The sequence below is a fragment of the Aquila chrysaetos genome, chromosome 6 (assembly GCF_900496995.4).
Source record: "Aquila chrysaetos chrysaetos chromosome 6, bAquChr1.4, whole genome shotgun sequence".
NCBI lineage: Eukaryota > Metazoa > Chordata > Aves > Accipitriformes > Accipitridae > Aquila > Aquila chrysaetos.
This window is the reverse complement of record NC_044009.1, coordinates 2,739,848-2,755,589: the sequence shown is the minus strand read 5'-3', so window position 1 is coordinate 2,755,589 and position 15,742 is coordinate 2,739,848. Positions and strand designations below refer to the sequence as shown.

General features: G+C 37.8%; 1 protein-coding gene across 8 annotated transcripts in view; it reads right to left on the bottom strand.

Moving 5' to 3' along the window:
- Nucleotides 1-36: 36 nt before the first annotated feature.
- The window catches only part of CDK11A (cyclin dependent kinase 11A), a 34,511-nt gene continuing 18,805 nt past the window's right edge, over nucleotides 37-15,742 (bottom strand). For 6 of the 8 annotated variants that reach the window (XM_030017593.2, XM_030017595.2, XM_030017594.2 and 3 more), the window contains 16 exons: nucleotides 15,048-15,186; nucleotides 14,345-14,475; nucleotides 13,031-13,153; nucleotides 11,770-11,865; nucleotides 10,963-11,091; nucleotides 10,096-10,161; nucleotides 9,334-9,509; nucleotides 8,507-8,597; nucleotides 6,734-6,855; nucleotides 6,285-6,390; nucleotides 5,539-5,660; nucleotides 4,504-4,611; nucleotides 3,386-3,502; nucleotides 2,957-3,105; nucleotides 1,182-1,371; nucleotides 37-150 (listed from right to left, as the gene is read on the bottom strand). In XM_030017593.2, the coding sequence (XP_029873453.1) occupies nucleotides 58-150; nucleotides 1,182-1,371; nucleotides 2,957-3,105; nucleotides 3,386-3,502; nucleotides 4,504-4,611; nucleotides 5,539-5,660; nucleotides 6,285-6,390; nucleotides 6,734-6,855; nucleotides 8,507-8,597; nucleotides 9,334-9,509; nucleotides 10,096-10,161; nucleotides 10,963-11,091; nucleotides 11,770-11,865; nucleotides 13,031-13,153; nucleotides 14,345-14,475; nucleotides 15,048-15,186 (1,958 nt within the window). In that variant the 3' untranslated portion in view covers nucleotides 37-57. The remainder of the gene's footprint in view (nucleotides 151-1,181; nucleotides 1,372-2,956; nucleotides 3,106-3,385; nucleotides 3,503-4,503; nucleotides 4,612-5,538; nucleotides 5,661-6,284; nucleotides 6,391-6,733; nucleotides 6,856-8,506; nucleotides 8,598-9,333; nucleotides 9,510-10,095; nucleotides 10,162-10,962; nucleotides 11,092-11,769; nucleotides 11,866-13,030; nucleotides 13,154-14,344; nucleotides 14,476-15,047; nucleotides 15,187-15,742) is intronic. The other 2 variants (XM_030017597.2, XM_030017598.2) reach the window with 2 other exon arrangements.

Below are 15,742 nucleotides of genomic sequence, written 5' to 3'. Positions count from 1 at the left end.
GAAATCCACTCACATGAACAGTTCTTTTTTTTCTTCTCCTCCTCTTTCATGTTGAGTTTAAAACTTGAGGCTGAAACCAGGTCCTGCAGCAGATGCTCCTTGATTTGTGGTGGTCAGATGAAAACCTGTATCTTTCAGATCATCATCACCCTGTGAAAACCAATTACAATTCATTTATCAGTAAGTGTCTGTGCAGATGCATTTGTCTCCAACACAAAAATCTAAACAACAACAAAATAATCAAAGTATCTCTAGAAGATGAGAAACAAATGTTTTATTTAGTAACATCATAGGTAAGGCTGATGCAGAGTGTTATTCACCATCTTTAAACATTGCTATTTCAAAAGTTATCTTCTAAAGGCATCTCAAGTGTATTCCTGGTTTGTATATCTACTTTTGACTGCATATGCAAAATATGAAAAAAATTTGTGAACACACTGTACAAATAAGCATAAACTACACTTACTCAATGTCTGATGAAACACACTCTGCATACCCTCCATGTCAATTTTTATATCCTGAAAAATCGAGGCTAAATAAACTTTTAAGGCTACTGCATCTGTTAAATTGGGTACAATAACTGCCATTTCATCCATGCTGAGACACAGAAATAGTAATAAATAGTTGATATAATTAAGGTACCTGAGACTGTAATATACTTAGAAGGGCATCTTTTTCAGCCAGCTTTTTTTCAAAATGGGGAGCACAATCCCCACAGATAGAAAGAACACCAACCTTGCCTTTTTTGAATTCTTCTCCAAATATTGGAAAAAGGAGACGGTTTCTATCCCCAAGATAGGCATAACTTACCAGACTTTGGATTTTTTTTTCCAAAATAAATTGCAGCTTTGAAAGCTTAGCTGAAAGTGTAAAACAACATACACTTTCAGAAGAAACATTGTCATGCGCAGCGATAAAACCAGGCATCGTTTCTTTCTCAGATTATGTACTGAAATTATAATTCTGTGAATACAACACTAATTGGACCTGCCCTTTGAAAAGGAACAGAGGGAAGGCTGGACTTCTGTAGTGTTTTGCATGCAAGTGCAGGTGAGTCTCAGGATCCCAAGCCCCAGAAGGCTAACAAAATGCAGCCCACATAAACTTTTCCAAAATTAGGATGTGAACATGTCTGAGGACATCAGAAGTCTGTGGCAGTTGCATCCATCTGCTATGCTTACCAATTGACTATATCCAAGGCCTCCCTCAGGTGGGCGTGGGCTAGTACCACGTTTTACCCTTTGTTGTTCGCTTTTTGCCGGCCAGGTGGGAAACATGGAAGGGTCAATAGGAAGGGGAGTCTCTCGGAAATACTCGTGCTTCAAACCATCTTCAGCAGTAATCCTTCTGGCTGGGTAGTACGTCAGAAAGCTGAGAAGAATTTAGGAAGACAATGAAATAGGGTAGAAGAGACACAGAGAGGCAGACAAGAGAAAAATTTTAGCCCCCAAATTATAAATTCTTCAGAAACACAATTTAGAATTTTCTGATTTTTAACAAAGAATTCTATTAATGGATATGATTGCTAACATATGGGCAATCTAACAGAGCTAGCTAATTTTAAAGGCCTGCTTCTTACATGAACCTATAATTAACGGAACAGCAGCTAGAACTACGTTATCAAAAGTAGCTTTTGTCGGAATCTATTTACAGAGGTATAAATTGTTAAGACACCTCAGAACCTGTGAGTAGTCAGATATAGCTCCCAAGGGACCCGGGATGGTTCAATTAAAATATTTTACAGTGCTGCTTTGCTTTTTAGAGAAGACAACTGAGATTATATTGATATACCACAAAATATTGTAATATAGTGTAACTTAACTGTACAACCTGTGGTTATTTTAAACCTTTCACAATACAGAAACATGTTTCTGTACTGTACTATTCATCCTACCAAACAGTGTTTGGCCCTGACTGTGTAAAAGCTTATATATCCAAGATTTGTACATGTAATGAGTTCCACTGACTTACGTACACTTACTTGTGTGTTTCTGCAAGTTCCAGACCCACAAGAATACTACAGAATTGTCATTCTTACCCAGAATAATGAAGACACAGCCCTATCATAACCAATTAAGAAGTACAGATGACAGTTATGTGATACCTATCTTTAGTAAGACAAGTTGTGCTTGGACCTTCTAAAAGGTTATCTAACTTCCAATAAATTATTCACAACTCATTCAAAAACCTGGAGCAGCATAATTCTTAAAAATGGGAAAGACTGAAAATCCCCCCCTTTAAAAAAAAAAAAAAAAAGGGGTGTTTTTTTAGTTTAATTTTTTTTAATAGAGACAAGGTCTAAGTAAGATCTGAAACTCATTGATTTCCACTACTTCACATCATGAAATTTAAAGGCAGTATGAAGGGAGGGGGGAAACAAAAATCTCTCAAGCCATTGTCAGCCTTTTAAAGAACAATGAATTGGAACACAATCAAAATGCACCAGCAGAGTTAGTTAAAAGGACTGCCAGAACATCAGATGTGACAGAACTCATGAACTTTGAAAATCTAGGAAAAAAACAAGATTGCTGTTTTCCTAATTCTTTATATGATCTCTAGAATGTACTGCTTTTTTTCCTTTTTTCAACTGCAATTTAACTGTTTTAACAAGATCCATCAGCAAACTGCATGATAGCTGACTCACCACATAATTAAACACGACAGAATGAGCTGAAACTACTACTAAAACATTTTTCTGTTATTCTAGGATATAGGTGTGCAAGAATAATCTTGGACTGAGGTTTAACAGCAGGTGTTAAGAGCATGGTACACTGAATAAAGCTGTTGTGAGAGTGAGGAATAGCATTGCAAGGAATGTCACAAACTTCAAATGCATCAGCATGCTTTGACAAGGTTAAATGCAGTGAAATACCATGCTTCACTACAAGTCATTTTCCACCGCTATCAGAGGACATGAACACATTCTCCCAAGGATACCCTAGAAGCTACCACTTACTTGTTCATCAGATCAAACCCCTGATCAGAGAGGAGCGCTCCAAATCTCTTGCGTAGATTGTTATAGGGATATTCTGTGAATGTCATCTTCTTTACTGCTGGCAGCTCATTGTAACCAGGCCAGATTTTTTCGCTTGGAGTACCCAGATCCTGTAAATTAAATTATCTCCTTAATAAAGTCATTCTAGAGTGCAACCCTTCTACTTATTCATTACATAGGTACAGGAGTTGATAAGTATCCAGAGAAAACAGACAAAACACAAATCACGGTCTTAGCCTACTGTAAGTACTATAAAACAAGAATCAGAGTAATAAGCCTCTTATTAAGGCTGAGTCTCCGTCAAAGAGCAATAAGCACTTTTAGTTTCTTACTACTCTAATTTACCTGTCTCTAAAACCAGTCAGAATGCAAAGGCCTTAAAAAAATTACCTTAAAAACTTTGTTAATCTGGTCAATTTCTGACTTCCCTGGAAACAGCGGTTTCTGCGTTAACAGCTCTCCAAATATACACCCTACCGACCACATGTCTATCGCCGTTGAATATTCCTGAAAAGAAGGAATATATTATACCTTATAAAATCAGTAAGGTACTTTAACCGAGTTGTTTGGGGGGAGTGGGGTGGTGGTAGTGTTGCTTTGGTTTGGGGTTTTATTTGGGGTTTGGTTTAGTTTGTTTTATTTTTTTCAGGATTCTACCACTCTGAACAGAACACATACAGTCATTCCAATACCCGAGGCACAGGTCTCAACTGTATTTAAAAGTTAGTATTACTACTGTGAATTACGAGTAATACTCATATACACAAATACTTCAGGATGAAACGTGCCAGTCTCCACAATGCTGCTTTTCTTTTTCACTCCCAGAGCATCACAACCAGCAAAGCATTTTAACTTGCACTCTCTCTCACAGAGATCCTTAGCCCTTAGTTTGCCACAACAGCAATCTCAGGTTACAGGCACAAAACCTGGTCTCCATGGTACACCTCTTCTCTTAAACGTAGCCATACAAAAACATCTTTGAAAGGTAGCATAGGCCTTCTTTTACCTTTGCACCCTTTTATTTTGGTAGTAGTGGAATATTTTTTTTCCAGCATGGTCCTTGTCACAGAAGCCCTACAGAACCCTACTGATTTCATCCAGATTTCGGTTATGAGACAGGTAATCAGTAGGGAACATTGCCAGAATGTTCCCAATACCTTGTTCTGCTCTCAGGTGTCACAAATTTTAAACCAAGGTTAAAAAAAATAATAAAAATCCAGCCACCTAAGATGACAGTGACAGTTTGTACCAATCCATGAGAAGTCCAGCAGCACTACCACGTCAGCATTCTAAAGGAGAAAAACTCAATCTATCACCCACCTTCTGTCTGGGGAAGATGGAAACTTTTTAGCTGTGTTATTAGGAAAAACAATACTAAAGATTTAGAATTTCTACCTCTAAATCAATATAAAGAATCAAGCATACTCATACTTTGTTTATAAATTTTAAAATAAAGTTAGTCTGAAGAGTCATTCCTCTAACAGCCAGAGGGACAAGGAGAAACGTACCTTAGCTCCAAGCAACAACTCCGGAGCCCTGTACCAAAGCGTCACAACCACTGGCGTGTAAGGCTTCAGCGGAGATCCGTATTCTCGGGCTAGTCCAAAATCTCCAACCTAAATGAAAACTGGTAATCAGCAATATTTCCAACATTGACCATACCATTTACTATCAGTGCCGGTACGCGTTGGCCATGTTGGCTATTGCAAGCCTTCCAGCTTTCAAAAATAGCCACACGGAATACACTGTTTCTCATGCACCTTCTGTCTTTTTTCCACTCAAGGGAAAAAACATTTCTCCCTTCCTGAAGCCAAGTAGGAGTTCCTGTTGTTGATCACCTTGACAGAAAGCTTATATGGCAGGGGAAAACAAAACAAACCAACAACAACAGATGGTAACTTCAACTTTGCAAGCAAGAAAAAAATTCAAAGTCCAGTTTGCCTGAGAAAGGGAAAGGCTAAAAATTTAAATGTTATGTCCTGATCTTATTATTACTGCTTTTCTCTTAGATTTTTGTAAGAAGTCAGTGAAAGGTTAGATAGATTTTTGAAGTATGCAACTTTTTTAAAAGATGTTTTCTTTGTAAAGAGAATCTCCATCTCCACCAGTAACTCTACAGTTTAGCACTGCTACAGAGATTTATATTCTTTATTGAGCCTTACAATCTCTCAAGTTGAAAGAGCAATCCTAGTTCAAACACTACATTGCTGTTATAGGAAAAGTAAACGACACTGTCATGCATATGGTACGTTGCATCACCAGGAAGAGAACAGTGTGCAGGCTTCTAATCACGCTATAACGAATTCAGTATTCACTAGACCATGCTTATTTGTCACGTCCTAACAAATCTTACAGCTGTGGCAAGGCAGTCTCGTTAATAGTAAAGTTCACTCTCTCGGAACTGTATGTTTTACCAGCCACATCTCATACCTCTTAAAGATTAATGCACAACATTCTATCCAGCCCTTGACATAGCTATAATGCAGTGTAATTCTGCAATACAAGCTTTTTAATAAGTGTAGTATATTTAATGTAATTCTTACTTTTAAAATGCCTGAATGACTGAGCAACAAGTTGGAAGTTTTCAAGTCTCGGTGAAGTATCCAGTTGTCGTGAAGATGCTTGACTCCTCGCAGTAACTGAATCATCAAGGTTTTCACTTCACCTGAAATGATAAAAAGAAGCCAAATGCATTTAAGAGAATAAATCTTTATGAATTTTCTGTTTGTTTGTTTGGAGAACAGGGAAGGGGCAGGGGGAAGAAAGAGATGTCAAGTTAAAAGCACAGTATAGACTGCACCATAAAAATGTGTCATGGAACAAGAGCAGTTAAACCTAGAGAGCTGCCAATAAAGCAAAAAATAATTTGGATAGCTGGAACGCATCCAAATAATACTCAGAAATTAATGCCTCTCAAAAACATAGAAAGCAGCCAAAATTAAAACCCAGTGTTTCTTTTTCAGTTTAGCACAGGGGAAACTCCCTCAATTTCACACCTGAACCTCCACTTCACCCTAAGCATGCAAACTGGATTCAGCAGCCAAGTATCACTACGAATATCGGCACTCCCAGCCTACGATCCTATCTTAGCTTGTATCAGTAAAATCAGACCGAACAGAGAAAAAGCAATGAAGTCTCTGTTCCAAAGAACAGTCATAGGACATTCCAAGGCAATACACATCACCGTACAAAGCTAGTTCTCTGATGTCAGTACAGCCCAAAGACACTGAGGTTTGTGTTGACCAGTTTTCCAGTTTTGAGAATTATAGAAGACTATGACAAACAGTACCTGGTAGAAATGGTTGCTTCATTGTTTCCATCAGACTCTTGAGATCGTGTTCTACGTAGTTCATTACAATATAGATTTTATCCATATTACTACCTACAACAATTTCCTAAAACACAGAAACAAATGATCAAAACAAGCACGCGGTATTTAAAAAGCATGCAAAAATGAATTTTAGAAATCTACTGACAAGAGAATAAATGGAGCCTGACAGTGGTAAAATCCATAGAAAATGTTATTTTTCTATGGAAAAAAAAAGACCCAGCTCATTTTTGCAAAACATCGGATTATGTAGGGACAAGTAATGTCTATATAGTTTTACAGGTAATATAAAACTGTTTACAGAAACCAGCTCTGCTACAAATGCTAACATTTTTATAAGGCATTTTAAAAGCCAAGAGGCAGTATTTCAAGAACAAAAATGCTTTTGAAATAGAAGATTGTGGCCTTACTCTGACAGTGACAATATTTAGATGTTGTGCTTTCAGAATAGTATTTATTTCTCTCAGAGAAGTAATGGGAAAGCCTTCCTTTTCCTTTTCCATTTTCAGTCGCTTCAGAGCCACAATTTCATCTGCAAAGAAAACAGAATTATTAACTGCAGATTTCCCATCACATAGCTAATAAAATACATGTCAAGAGGTCCCGCAGTCTTCTGTCACTAATTTATTTGAGTGAAAACTGTTACTCAAGACATTATGTTGAACCAAGAAGCAGAGTCAGTCTCACATTAGCAAAGTAAAAACAAAAAACCCCACCAACAACAACAGAAGATTGCCAAGTTTAAAGAATAAAATCCAAAACAACAATCCAAAAGCTGCATCACGGATTTTAGTGTAGTGTATTCCAACTCACCTGGGAAGAAACTAAAGAAAAAGTATATTTAACTCTAAACTTCTCACCATAGTTAGGAAGATAAGACAGCAGACAGAAATGCCTCAAATGCAGTTATGCAGTTTACCTCTGTTTAAAGACCCAACTTGAAACCAAGGTGCTACTCAAAACATTACTGAAATGAATCATTTAAATACATCTGTTTTTTGCATGATACTGTGGAAATAATGGTTATGTCAGCCTCAGAGCAGGCCTCAAGACAGAGAAGGAAAATTAAAACAAGCTCATGGTAGCTGTCCAGTAAACAAGTGAACTCAGAGAAACCACAATGCCAGCTGTATATTTCCACTCCCCAAAGGAGACCAAATGGTCATATTATTCTGAAATAAACAGAGGAACCAGAATTTAAACCTGTCACCAAAATCACAGCTTGTCAGTTGGAACCTGAGAATAACCCTAATTTCTGTCTAGGTCTGCTTTGGAACATAGTTCTTTTCACAAGCTCTCTTCGCCTTCTGCCAACTCTATTTAAAACTGCAGATATTTAATTTACTGTGCTACGGTCCCCTTGAAAATGAGCAGCTTGTATCGCTAGTGATGGCAACATTACAGGGAAACCGAGGTCAGAGCCAAAAGAGCGGATCATATCTTGCTGTGCAATATCTTTTTCCAGGGGAAAAAAAAAAAAAAAAAAAAAGTGCTGCACCAATATCACTATTTTTGTTAAACTGTCAAAGCAAGTATTTCTTTCACTTGAAGAATCACTATGGAAGAGGGACATACAAATGACTTGATCATTGGCTCTTGTACCATTCATAGGAAATGCAACAATTTCTTCAAGATGCTTGCCATTACAAACCAAATAAGCAAAGAGATTGAGTTTTAAAAATATTAAATCCACTTGTATACACAAGAAGTGGTTTTCTGAGAGGGAGATCTAAAAATGAAGAGTGACGTTTTTTTCTACAACAAAATACTGCAGTATATACTCACTGCACACCAACTGCTGCTTTTATGAATTCTCTAATCGGTAGCTGTGCTTACACTGACGCCTGCTGGAATGCTTTTATCAAATTTTGAAAACCTCCAACCCGGTAACTATCTACAGCAGATCTTAAGCCAGAAATAACTGCCTTTTGAGCCAGAAACTGAAATAGTGTTCATTGTTCTACATCACCATGGCCAATACAGAGATTACTTGTGAACTCAAAGAGCTAGAAGTAAAGCCTTTATGTCAAAGTCCACATCCTATTAAAAAGCATACATTATTCTTAATAAAAGAAGAAGTATCTTAGTTTTTGTTCATCAATGAAAAATGCAGAACTGTAATTTGCATACAACTGCAGCCCTAAATACCATGAAGATGATAACTGCAGACCGCTTATACTAACCAGTCTTCTTGTCTTTTGCTCTGTACACTACACCATATGTTCCTTCTTCAATCCTGTTCAAACACTGAAATTCCTCCACGCTACGACATCCCTGAAAAAACAGGAAGACAAGCAACATTTACTCCTCCAGCATCTGGGGGAGGGTTTTGCTTGTTTTTTTTAAGATGACATACGGTAAACTTCAGCAACTTCACAGGAATAGTTAAAATTTACCAAGATAATTCAACAATATGGCTACACCATGTAAGAAAGGGATCTTTGGGGTTTATTTTTACTTGGATCTTTAAAGGAATCCTGAACAGAGTCTGTGTCTTAGTAGGCTAAGTAAATTATTTCATGAACTCTTCACTCATTCACTTTTACACAGAATAAACTGAAATTTCTGCCACAACGGCAAAGGTGGCAACTCAGCACCTTAGACTGATACCTTTCACATAGTTCAATTAATAAGAATATGCTTTCTCTTCGTGTTTCTACACTTTGCTGTTGGCTACAAAAAGAATAACCACCCATCAGTTTATTTTCACGCTAACAAAACTCTTCTCTCAAGTATCTCTTTTCAGCTAGCAATACCAAGATATCAGAGTATCAAATGTAGTATTACATTCTTATCTATATCTAAAAGAGTAATCTCATTTTTGCTCCATGCACATTCCTTCCTTGTCAAAAAAAAGACAGCAGTACCTCACACAGAAATGTGTATTTTGTGACACTGAGTCAGCAAGGCATATTCTGCCCATAAAATATGTGTTTATGATGTTAACAAAGCAGCTAGGGAAATCCATTTGCCTGTGATATTCTCAAGCATCCTTTAAGTGATCCTCTACCTGAAGCGCAGGAAGATACTTAGGAAGCTCTTGTTTCAATTCAATAGGGGAAGAAGCTGGTGAGTCAGGAATATAGTCTCCTTCTGTCATTGCATTGGAATGAGGGGTACCCTCCCCTACTTCCTCCTCTTCTACTTCGCTTCCTGCTGAATCTCGGTCAAATCTCGACTCTGTAACTTTAAAAGTCAGAATCAGTCGTGGAAAGAGGGAGCCATTTGGAACAATTAAGTTCAGCTTTAGACAAGGAAGGGTAGTGAAACACTGATCACCACACACGAGATCTTATGCAATATAGGTTACTGTAACAGAAAAGATCAATGAGAAGCCTAATTTCTCCTCTTTGCAGAGATGATGCTTTCAAGAACCTTCCAGTCATGTGCGTACAATTTCCAATGTTAAATACAGCATGTCATAAAAATAAATCTTTACACTAACAGAATGAAAGAGAAAACTGACCCAGTGTATCTCATTCTGATTGCAAAGCTTTTTTGATGAGAGGACAGGACAAGAGACCCAAATGAAAAAGAAGGAAACATTAGCTCAGTAGAGTAGGATCTGATTTCCTCTAAACATAGACCCTGCAACACATTTCAAGGAAGTTCTGATTCTGACATGAGAATGGCCAAATATACGATGCTTTAGAATGATGGCAAAACTGTAACAAGAAATACATTTAAAATATTTCTAAATATTTGCAGAAATAGATTTTTTGGCTGCAAAAGTTCAGCAAAACACTTTAAATATTCAGTATTTGCATTGTACCAACTGGGATGTGGTTTCCATTTTCCCGTTCCTCCTCTTCACTCATCTCTTCTTCGCTCACCTCTTCTGCAAAACAGAATCAAGTTCAACTGAATAAACTCAACACTTCTGTAGTTCCTTGTAAGGCAGATCACTACTGACATGCTTTTCTAACTTGCCAGGCCTTCTTCGCTATCTAATTAGTGACCTCATACTCCTGTTTCACTTGGAAAGCAAATGCTTCCCCTAACACAACAGAACTGCACCTTTCAGCTTCCAACAGGGAATAATACAATTCTTATTAATTATCTGGGAATTTGGGGATGGGGGCAGGTAAATAAATTAAGTCAGGAAACTTATGAATATTTGCTTATTAACTGGAATCAATTTTAAAGAAAAATACCCAGCCATCAGGGCATGCTTTTAATTACAAGAATGGCTGTAAGTAGACGTATTTACTAAAACTTTTATGTTCATTTACTTGTATTGGCATGAAAAAAAATCTGAAATTTGCAACTGAAAAGAATTCAAAACGACAGAAACGTGTATTTCACCACCCCCCAAATAAGTGCAGAATTGTTCTCTACAGAACACATTTGTTGTGTTACAAAATTACTTAAACTGTTACCCTTACACTGTTTAGAAAACTGAAAGCCATTTTTGTCTTCCTAATCTGGCTTCTTAGATGAGTAATTGGTATTACCTCTATATAAAACGATATGAATATGACTTGTACTTGTTTTTTTCTTTTTAGTTATCTTGACCTGTGAGGTCTCAGCCTATCCTAGACTAAGAGAAAAGGAAAATGTTCAAATAAAACAATACAGAATGAGAAACAAAAAAAAAAATCATAAAACACCATTCTAGGACCTGCTTTATGTTACTCACCAGCTGACTGCTCAGACACTTCCTCAGAATTGCTTCCCGTCTCCTCCTCCTCCTCCTCTTCCTCTCCCTCTTCCTCAGAACCTTCACTGCTAGACTCTTCCTCCTCTTCTTCTGAGCCTGATCCAGATTCTGTACAGGAATAATCAAACACACAACTAAGTAGGCACACGCTCTAACAACAGTGTTTCCTCAACAGACAACTGTACAATTGTCGTGGTTTAACCCCAGCCAGCAACTAAGCACCACGCAGCCGCTCACTCCCTCCCCCCGCCCCCCAGTGGGATGGGGGAGAAAAATCGGGAAAAGAAGTAAAACTCATGGGTTGAGATAAGAACGGTTTAATACAACAGAAAAGAAGAAACTAATAATGATAATGATAACACTAATAAAATGACAGCAGTAATAATAAAAGGATTGGAATATACAAATGATGCACAGTGCAATTGCTCATCACCCGCCAACTGATGCCCAGTTAATCCTGCCCCCACTCCCCCCAGTTTATAGACATGACGTCCCATGGTATGGAATACCCCGGTGGCCACTTTGGGTCAGCTGCCCTGTCTGTGTCCCGTCCCAACTTCTCGTGCCCCTACAGCTTTCTCGCTGGCTGGGCATGACAAGCTGAAAAATCCTTGACTTTAGACTAAACATGACTTAGCAACAACTGAAAACATCAGTGTTATGAACATTCTTCTCATACTGAACTCAAAACATAGCACTGTACCAGCTACTAGGAAGACAATTAATTCTATCCCAGTTGAAACCAGGACAACAATTAATTACATCTACTAAATTGCATTTAGTCACCTGATGAAGACTCTGCTGAGCTGGTTTTTCTCTCACTGTCGCTGATGTCTTGCAAGTCTGAAAGAGGATCTCTCTCTTCTGGTTTCTCTTCTTTTACTGTTGGAGATCATCCAAATTAAAAACAGGGTGCTGACTGAATATCACTTCTACTTATAAGACTCTGAATACCCAGATAACTGCTTTACTTTCTCTGGTCATTAAATTGGAAATACAGAGTGCTAAAAAAAAATTTCACACTCTGCTCAAAAGACAAACAGCTTTTCTGAATTGCAGTGGTGTGGGACCAACAGCCAAAACCGTGGAATATTGACCTTTTGTTTTTCAAACATGATATATGCCTAAGCCCCTCTAAGTGTAATTAAAAAAAAAAAAAAAAAAAAGGTAAAAGTAACATGGTAACAAGTATCACCACAACACAGTCTCACTAATGTGTGTGTATACAGCACTTACTATCAGTTCTTACTATTCTAATGCAGTCCCTCTGGACCACCATGAAATAGCACATGTGAATACCCGTTGATAGATTAGACAGCACCTTCACAGGACTTACTGCCTGCCTCCACCTGGCATTTCAGCTGATTACATTCTGCAATCAGCTTACTTGAAATAGTTACACTTATTTTTACCGCTACACACATTAACAAGGCACACACAGAGCTTTTCTTCTTTAAACAAAGACACTTTTATGTCAATTGTGCAAGTTCTCTACTCACAGTTAGGACCTTCTAGGCATGGGAAGGACCATTTTCTGGCTTAGAAAACAAAATACTGCCTTAAGCATTCATTTTCTTCTACCAGATGACAATTACCAGTGATGCTTCAACTATATTGATCCCTGTAAGGTAACTTTTTAAGGTAGCTTAGTTCCTAATAATAAATCCAACTGGAGCTAGTGTAAACAATCCCTTTTTAATCTGCAAGGGAATTAAACTACAAAATTTTAAAAATGCAGTCAGCTGCTTCTTTCATCATTGAATGAAGTAACTCACTTTGAAACTTTTTAAATTACTTCTCCTACTACTAAAAAGGAAAGATTCATTCAATTTGTCGCTTGCACAATCACCTGCAAAACCAGCATTGCTTTAGAAAAGTACCTATGTATATGTCCATGAGTATTCCAGAGTTATGCCACCATGGCTGAAGTGGACAATACTTTCAATAGAGTACCAGGGATATAAGTTTAGTACTAAAAATTAAACACTACCCCAGAACAGCTCCTCCTAGCCCCCAGGCAAAGGTATTATAAAGTGGCAAATGCTACCTGGTTTCCTGCTCTCTCCTTGCTCAAGCTTGTCTCTTTGCTGTCGTAATGGGCTGCGACTCCAGGGTCTCATTTTTACTTTGTCTCCATATTCTTCCCTCACTGTTCTATGGTGTGCAGAAACTAGTGAAAACAAAACCGGAAGAAATTGTTACATCTCCCTGCCCTAATTAGAATACTTCTCTGTCTGCCACAACCACCTGCTTTGTATACTTTTCGTTTTTCCTTACAAACTAAAGGGTAATGGGAAGGAGTGGAAGTGGAATCTAACTATATGTAGGAGAATAAAGGACTATGATTTACCTCATGCACAATAAAATATGGGTTTGTACTACTTAGAGAAAGATGCTGCCATTCTTGGGAAACAGAAGCAAGATGCCCTATATACTACACAATAAACAGCCTGAAACTAAGGCATTAATGCCAGAGAGAGATGTGCACAGACCAGGAGGATACACGAAGGAATAAAACCAGCTAAGGTTTAGAAGGAGCTGACAGAACACTTAGAGCAATAAAAATAACTAAAATGAAACGCTAGCTAGATTGAGCAATATCAGCATAAATACCAAGCACAAAAAGGAGCTGTTCCGTATGAGCCGAACTAGAAAGACTAGCAATAAACATGGCTGCTTCTGCTACTCTTGAACAACCTTTGTCACCTGATCACAAGAATGGGCTCTGACTTTTACCTCTGAAAGCTGGGACAAACAGAGATCCTTTTATCAGAATGATCTGAACTTAGATTGCAAGTATCTGATATGCTATGAGGGAAAGTGAGGGTTCATGTGTAGAATTTAATTTAAATTGCTCAGTTATCAGATCTTCCCCACTCAACTCTCACTACAGCCTTTTTCATGGTTGGAGTACTTACATGATCTCTCTCCCTCCCTTTGCAATCTATTTCCCCAAATCCTTAAAATACTTAATTTTGAGATTTCAATCTCTATCAAATTGGATTAGACTCAGCCAAAGAGCTCAGAAGCGACTGGGATCATGATGGATACACATGCACGCACAGAGACAATGTCAATTACGTAAATCTTGTTTCTACAGGAAACCAGACTAACCAAAAGAGGCAAGGAAAGACTTACTGACTAATGAATATGCCGTGATATTTAAGGCATATGACATTGGTTTATTTCCCCATGTAGAACTTGATAGATTTTTTAATTCCCTCCCACGTAGAAGGCCCCCCAGCTTTAATTTTCTTAAATTCTGGCACTGACCTAAGTAAAAAAATGCTTTCTACACCTCCATTCCACCATTGTGTCAGCAGACAGTAAGCCCAAACAACATTTATACAGAGATAGTTACCTTCTCTTCTGGCTTCTCGTTCCTTACGTCTTTCTTCAGCTCGCCTTTCTCGTTCTTTTTGCTCCCTTTGTTCTTTTTGCTGCTCTCTAATTTTTCTCTCTCGTTCTCGCTCAAGTTGCTCCAGACGATCTCTAGAAAGGAATTATTTTTTGTTACGTTACAGTTCACTACAGATTCAGCTGACGAAGTAAAGGAAAACTGTTTTGCTATAACAAACTACAGGGCCATTCAAATTCATTAGCAACAATACCACTGACTGTATATTAGTCAAAAACATACATAGCTTTTCAGCTGATCCTTTAAAAACAGCATTTCAAAGACAAAGACCATGAACTCTAAAACACATGAGCTTCTCCACCCTTATTAGGGTTTAAACAGAAATTAAGCAAGTTCAGTTAATAAATCCCAATACTATGCAAATCTGGTTTGCGATTTTTTTTTCATTGTAGTAAAACACTGGCAATGAATTCACCTAGAAACATCTGTTGTAACGAAGCCACTTACAAAAGGTGATTCAAGTCAACAACACATTTTCATTAGACAACACGTTCACAGGAACATGGCACTGGCATTAGACCTTACAAGCTTTTGCTCTGAATCTTTTTTGTCATTTCAAAACAATGAAAAGTCAGAGACAGATTTAGAGGAAGGAGCTGTTCATCTCTTTGTTGGTTTGTCACAGGGGAAGGAGGGATGGATGTACCTCTCCCTCCTGGAATGCTCCCTTGCCATTTCTCTCCGTTTCTGTCTTTCCCATTCACGACGGGCTTTATCCTGCTCTTCTCTATGTCTCTTCCTACGCTCATGTTCCCGTTCTTTCTCTTTCACTCTGGCATGTTTCCCTAAACAAACAAAAATGAATTTTTGAGTGTTACTATTCAAAATACTTCACGCTCCTATTTTTAAAAAGCAAAACTAGAAAGGATGAAACTTATGGTAACCTATTTTCATGTTTTCTGTTATTAAGAAATTCTTAATGGAAAAATCCCTGATCTGAAAGGGTGCTGGAAAATTAGAAGAGTGTAAGATCTTGCACAAATACTTGCATTAAAACCAGAAAAGGGCCGTTAGTAACAGGAGCACAACATGAATGTTTCTAGAGAGGATATTTTTTCCTTTATGGTCAGATACAAAGATCATAGCTCAGCCCACGCAGTGAAGCCAGAAAGAAGCTTAACAGACTTCAAAGAGTAAAAGTAGACTCTGTGTCCCTGTCCCAAAGTGATTACTGTCCTCTCCAACACATATATACCCTGTCATTCCCATAAGGGCATTAAACATCATCAGAGAAATAATACCAGTTTAAAATTCCTTTGTCTTATCCACCTGACATGTTTTCTTTAGTTTGTAGTTACTGTTATTTACTCTCCATACAGTGCCTGTTCGGCTTCACCTCGA